The following is a 7111-nucleotide window of genomic DNA, read 5'->3' as shown; positions in this document are numbered from 1 at the left end:
TTTCCCTGACAACGCTTATCTGCTAACCCCTTAATTATGTTCATCTGAGACTGGACCAAAACATGTTGTTTTATTCAATTTAAATACCAAATTCAAATTTATTTTGAATATAGCTTAGAACACATTCAATGTTTGCTAAAATAATAATAATAATAATAATACCATGTACATTCAGTTAGCCAGACAATTACTCCAGCCCAAATACCCTGCTACGGGACATGAACTGGATGTCTGCCCGGCACACGTTCATCAGGTGACCCCTAAAACTTCTTCTCTAAGGTCCACATTCTCTAATAGCCAAGTTGAAATCTTTCCTCGAAATTTTCCTCTCTAGTGTCTCAGTGCCCCCAGGTATCATCAAGGTGTCAAAGGCGCTTGGGAGTGCCTGCAAACCGCCCCACCCCCGGAGACACAGCCTCATTCCCCGCCTGCGCGCCTAGGCGGCCGGTGGGCGGGCCCAGCGAAGGGCCTTGTGGCTGTTTCCTATTGGGGCTTGGTTGCTATGGTGTCACTCGCCTTTAAACTCGTGGGTACCTCTTTCGGAAATTAAAGGAGAATTACTTCCGGGGCTGCCCATACTTGCCATGGCCGACTCAGTAGTCACTAACTTCAACAAAAATAAAACTGTTGCAATAGTATTCTATTAAAGCTTCTTTAACTGCTTAAACTTGCGGTTTTGACATGGCACCTATCCTTTCCTCCCTTTTCAAAAGATTCGCTATAGATTCTTTCTCTACATGCCAGTCTCCAAAATGGCGCGGGCGGCATCAGTAGGTCAGAGGTGAGTCACGTGGGTCCCCCCGGTTCCGGCGCGGTTGAGGCCTTGGGTGGTGAACGAGTCTCCAGCACCATGTCTGGTTTGTCTGGCCCACCAGCCCGGCGCGGCCCTTTTCCGTTAGCGTTGCTGCTTTTGTTCCTGCTCGGCCCCAGCTTGGTCCTCGCCATCTCCTTCCATCTGCCCATTAACTCTCGCAAGTGCCTCCGTGAGGAGATCCACAAGGACCTGCTAGTGACTGGCGCGTACGAGATCTCCGACCAGTCTGGGGGCGCTGGCGGCCTGCGCAGCCACCTCAAGGTGCGGCATTGGGCGACGTGGGGCCGGGAGGGAAGACGGCAGGCTTAGGCGAGGGGAGGCTCGGGTTCGGGGGAGTCGGGCCGGCGGAGGCCTGGGAGTTGTTCTGGCCTCTCGGGAGCGCAAAGGACGTGCGGTGGAGCCCGCCCCCTCACCCCGCTGGTTGCCTGTCGCGGGGCGGGGCGGGTCACCAACGCCTGGGAACCCCAAGAAGGGCTGCGAGGCTTTGGCGGATGTGGTGACACCTGAGCTGGGGCGGTTGTCAACGTCCTATACCAGTTTTGGTCTCAGATACATTGAACCGTAATTTGGTTCTCCAAATAAGTGTTGGGGTGTTGAATATTTATACGGATTGGCATCATAAGATACCGCGATACCTGCAGGAAAGTAAAGGAGACAAAGCTAACCGCGATTAATAAAATGTTATTTATTGAGCATCTGGTATGTCAGTTACTGTGCTACTTTGCATATATTACCATTTGGTTCATGCACTACCCTATGAAGTAGGTAGCTACTGTTAGCCCCATTTTACAAATGAGGAAACTGAGACTCAGAGGTAGGATAAACTAGTAAGTGTCACAGATGGAATAGATTCTTTTTTTTTTCATAATTATTATTATACTTTAAGTTCTAGGGTACATGCGCACAACTTTCAGGTTTGTTACATATGTATACATGTGCCGTGTTGGTGTGCTGCACCCATTAACTCGTCATTTACATTAGGTATGTCTCCTAATGCTATCCCTCCCACCTCCCCCCACCCCACGACAGGCCCCGGTGTGTGATGTTCCCCACCCTGTGTCCAAGTGTTCTCATTGTTCAATTCCCACCTATGAGTGAGAACAAGCGGTGTTTGGTTTTCTGTCCTTGCGATGGAATAGATTCTTACTTAGTTTGGTAGTTAAGTATGTTGAGGGAAAAGCGCTGCAACCTTATTCCTTCCTTGTTTTAAATTTGTAATTTCTGTAATTGATTAAAGTCGATTATTGGTTACAAAATGGTCTCAGTCTCTAGTCCTTTTTCTTTGGTATGCCAGAATCTGGACTTGGCTCTTTTATGTAAATACCAACTATGCTCTTGGATGGTGACAACTACTGCCATAATACCAGTTTGGTCCTGTTTTGTAGCTAAGAGTAGCCTGGCCTGGTCTTTGAGACATTAATATAGTTTGATATCTGTCAGTATTTGGTTGCATTTTAGGTAATTTTATTCATTCACAATAAGCAAAGTGTCTTTTTTTTTCTTTGTAACACAATGGGGCTTTTGTTATACTAAATAGAAACATTTTTACTTTTTTTTTTTTTTTTTTTTTTTGAGACGGAGTCTCGCTCTGTCGTCCAGGCTGGAGTGCTGTGGCGCGATCTCGGCTCACTGCAGCCTTTGCCTCCCGGTTTCAAGCAATTCTCCTGCCTCAGCCTTCCGAGTAGCTAGGACTACAGGCGCCAGCCACCACACCCAGCTAATTTTTGTATTTTAGTAGAGATGAGGGTTCACCATGTTGGCCAGGATGGTCTTGATCTCTTGACCTCGTGATCTGCCTGCCTCGGCCTCCCAAAGTGCTGGGATTACAGCCGTAAGCCGCCGCGCCTGGCCTCGTTTTTACTTTTTAAAAGGGTTTCAGATATAATAAGACCATAACTTATGTTAAAGTAGTGGAACCCAGTAGTGTGGTAATACATGTAATTTATTTCTACTTTATTTGGGAGAGACAAACTATTTTCAGGGCAATTAATCTGTGACCCATCATTTTATTATTCTCTTTGGGTATCAAACTCTCTACCCAGGAAAATAGTGATGGCATGATTTTAGAAGCTTAGATATAGTGTTTCCGGGGTGGGAGATCATGCTTCCAACTCTTCAGAGGATGTTCATGGACTCAGGGAATTTCAGCAATGAAAGAGACCTTGCTCTCATCTCGTGTTGCTGTCTGATTTGTTCTTATATTTTAAAGCCCTTCAGTGGCTCACTATTGCTTATTGATAGTTTAAATTTCTCAACATGCTTTGTTGTGCTCTTCATGATCTGTTTCTGAGCTACACGTGTGGTCACTTCCCACTTTGCATTCTACATGGAGCCACCCTGAACAGTACCCTGAACTCACTTATTTTCTGAACTGTTTTTGTTTATGCCTTGACCTACTTACTAGACTGTTAGTATCCTCAGGGTAGGAACTATTTTCAGGTTCATCTTTTCTAGAATGCCAAGCATGTTACCTTGCTTCTAGTAAGTACTCTATAAATAACAGGAACTGTAGTTTAGCATGGCCTTATGGGAATTACATTGAATTTAGGGCTGCTGAAGGCACCTCAACAGCAGGACTTTAGGCCGGGCTTGGTGGGTCATGCCTGTAACCCTAACTCTTTGGGAGGCCAGGCGGGTGGATCACCTGAGGTCAGGAGTTCAAGACCAGCCTCAGCAACATGCTAAAATCCGGTCTCTACTAAAAATACAAAAATTAGCTGGGCATGGTGGCGTGTGCCTGTAATCCCAGCTACCCGGGAGGCTGAGGCAGGTGAATCACTAGAACCTGGGAGGCAGTGGCTGCAGTGAGCTGACACCGTGCCACTGCACTCCAGCCTGGGCAACAGAACAAGACTCGGTCTCAAAACAAAACAAAACAAAACAAAGCAAAACAAAAACCAGCAGGACTTTGTGCATACACCCTAGCACTTTACCATCACTCAGTTGCTCTCCTGTGTCTGCTCTGTTCTTTTGCTACTAACCAGCTTAATGGAACCACAAGGGTCCTAAACCCAAATGCCAAATAGGTAATATCATTGAATAAATTGGACCAGGTATTTAAAAAAAAAAAAACAGTGGTGATAAATGGGAGAATAATTGGACGTAGTAGAAACTGTTAATTAGGGGTGACCAATACTTAGTTCTTGATGAGACTTGCCATGCAAGCATGTGGGCCTTTTTGCCACATCTGATTTTTCCCTTCCCCTCCCCTCCCCTCTTCCTTCCCTTCCTTCCTTTCTTCCTCCCTCTCTCCCTCCCTCCCTCCAGTGGCACCATCACAGCTCACTGCAGCCTTGACCTCCCCAGGGCCCAGGTGATCCTCCTACTTCAGGCTCCTGAGTAGCTGGGATTACAGGCACATGCCACCGTATCCGGCTTGTTTTCATATTTGTTTGTAGAAATGGAGTTTTGCCATGTTACCCAGGCTGGTCTCGAACTCCTGGGCTCAAGTGATCCGCCCACCTCAGCCTCCCAAAGTGCTCGGATTACAGGCATGAGCCATTGCACCCAGCCCACATCTGATTTTTCAAATGAAATAGGAACACCAGATTTTGATGTGAAAGCTCTAGACTTTTAAATTTCATCAGCCAGGTTTCAGCACTGCAGAGCTTGGGAGCTCCCGGCCCACCCGAGGGCCATGGATCTCATTGTCCTCACCACTGCTTTGCCACTCCATTTTCCTCAATAAAATGGTTTGGCCCCCTAAAAATTAAAAAAAAAAAAAAATTTCACCGCCAATTCAGATTGGTTTGGGCATTGATTTGTTTTCAGTGTTATAGGGAATAGTATAGTGAGTTCACCTTTCTACCCATTACTCATATTCACCAATTATCAGGATCTTTCCACACGTGTCATCTTAACTGCTTCTGCCATATCATTTCATGCTAAATTGTATTAAAGTAAATCCCAGATGTCATGTATTTCATTCCTGCCTGCTTCAGCATGCATCTCTTTAAAAATATAAACCACAATGTTATGTGGCTAATCACACCTCACAAAATGAACAATGATGGCCAGGCGCGGTGGCTCATGCCTGTAATCCCAGCACTTTGGGAGGCCGAGGCGGGCGAATCACGAGGTCAGGAGTTCGAGACCAGCCTGACCCAACACGGTGAAACCCCGTCTCTACTAAAAATTAAAAAAAAAATTAGCTGGGCGTGGTGGCACACATCTGTAATCCCAGCTACTCTAGGCTGAGGCAGGAGAATCACTTGAATCTGGGAGGCGGAAGTTGCAGTGAGGTATGATTGTGCCACTGCACTCCTACCTGGGCTACAGAGTGAGACTCTGTCTCCAAAAAAAAAAAAAAAAACAATGATTCCTTAATACCCAGTCCATATAGTATGATCCCACTTGTCTCAAAAATATCTTTTGAAAGTTAATTTGTTGTCTCTCTCAAGTGTCTAATCTAGAGCAGTCTCCTCTTCCTCTCATCTCCTTTTTTATCCTTGCGATTGAATTGTTGGAGTCAATTGCTCTTAAAAGAATGTACAGCATTTCGGAGTTGTCTTTTGCTTCCTAGAGGTGTCTTTTAACCAGTTCTTCCCCTATATTTTTTGTAAAAGGAATCAGCTGTAAAGAGGTAACCAGAGGTTCAGCAAACCACCATGGCACACGTATACCTATCTAACAAACCTGCACGTTCTGCACATGTACCCCTCCAGAACTTAAAGTGTAAAAAAAAAAAAAAAAAAAGATGTAACCAGATTCAGGTTTATCTTTCTGTCGAGGGTGTCACTGCAGGAACACACAGTACTTTTTGTGCCCCTTATTGCTGCTGCTAAGATTGATAAGTGGATTAAGGTGTGTCTTAGTGTCCTATTGCTGCTGTAACAAATTACCACAGATTTATGGCCTAAAACATCAGGGATTTGTCTTAATCGTTCTGAAGGTCAGAAGTCCTAAAATCAAGGTTTTGGCAGAGCCATGTTTCTTTTGGAGACTTTTTGGGAGTGGGGTGGGGATCGGTTTTCTTGCCCTTTCTAGCTTCTAGAAGCCACTTGTATTCTTTGGCTCATATCTCCTTCCTCCATCTTTAAAGCCAGGCTGGGCGCGGTGGCTCTCGTCTGTAATCCCAACGCTTTGGGAGGCCAAGGCGGGCAAATCACCGAAGGTTAGGAGTTTGAGACCAGCCTGGCCAACGTGGTGAAACCCCGTCTTCACCAAACATACAAAAAATTAGCTGGGCATGGTGGTGCACACCTGTAGTCCCAGCTACTCAGGAGACTGAGGCAGGGGAATCGCTTGAACCTGGGAGGCGGAGGTTGTAGTGAGCCGAGATCGTGCCACGGCACTCCAGCCTGGGTGACAGAGCGAGACTTTGTCTCAAAAAAAAAAAAAATTAAAGCCAGTAGCATAGTATCTTTAACTCTCTCCCTTTCCTTCCCTTTTCCATCCTCTGCTTTGTTCCTCACCACCCCTTCTTCCTCTCTTCCTCCCTCCTTCCCCGGCTATCATCATCTCATCTCATTCTCTTACTCACCTGCCTCCCTCGTTCCCTTATAAGGACCCTTGTGATAATCTTCTCCACCTCAAGACCCTTAATCTGATTTAATCACATCTGCACAATCCCTTTTGCCATGTAAGATAACACATTCATGGGTTCTAGGGATTAGGATGTGGACATCTTTGTGTGTGGGAGGCATTTTTCTCTCTACCCGGGTGGTAATAGCCCAAAGCCTTCATTGTAAAGTTTCCCATTAACCTTTCACTTAGGAATCCGCTGATGACTACTGTGTGCATTTATTATTTCATTAAGGTTGTGAAATGATGACTTTCTAATTCTGTTACTCCTTCCATATTTATTAGCTGAAATTATTCTTAAGGAATTAATATCATCTGATTATCCTAAAATTTATCATTCACGTTGGTAGGATAAATGCAGAATTTATTTCTTCTAATTGATAATTGTCAGAGTAAGGAATTGTTGCCCTTGTCATTTTCAGTGTTGTCCAAGAGTTTTTGGGGTTTTTTTTAAAGTATTTTACTGAACTCTTTTTAATTGTTGGCTTCAACTTTTAGAATCATTGTGTTTTAGGCTGTTGTTTCCATTCTTTATGCCCAATTTGTCCCTTTAGTTCCTTCATATTGGCTCCTGTATTTTTTCAACATAATCCTGTTAGGTTTTGATAGCATCCTTGTTTTCTGGCACAACAAAGTGTTCTAGGCTTATCTTGTATATGTCTATCCTCTGACCTCAGAACAACTGTTTCTCTAAGGAATTCTAGTTCCTTTTTGTGGGGATTGGTATTTGGAGACCACAAGCTAGGTGTCATTTTTGAAAATGGAATATACCAT

At 44.8% G+C, this 7111-nt stretch overlaps 1 protein-coding gene across 1 annotated transcript in view; it reads left to right on the top strand.

The window, feature by feature from the left end:
- Nucleotides 1–774: 774 nt before the first annotated feature.
- Nucleotides 775–7111, top strand: part of TMED10 (transmembrane p24 trafficking protein 10) — a 45213-nt gene continuing 38876 nt past the window's right edge. The window contains exon 1 of the mRNA XM_510074.9: nucleotides 775–1075. Within this exon, the coding sequence (XP_510074.3) occupies nucleotides 851–1075 (225 nt within the window). The 5' untranslated portion in view covers nucleotides 775–850. The remainder of the gene's footprint in view (nucleotides 1076–7111) is intronic.

The sequence above is a fragment of the Pan troglodytes genome, chromosome 15 (genome assembly GCF_028858775.2).
Source record: "Pan troglodytes isolate AG18354 chromosome 15, NHGRI_mPanTro3-v2.0_pri, whole genome shotgun sequence".
NCBI lineage: Eukaryota > Metazoa > Chordata > Mammalia > Primates > Hominidae > Pan > Pan troglodytes.
The sequence above is the reverse complement of the archived record's forward strand: the minus strand, read 5'-3'. Positions and strand labels throughout refer to the sequence as shown.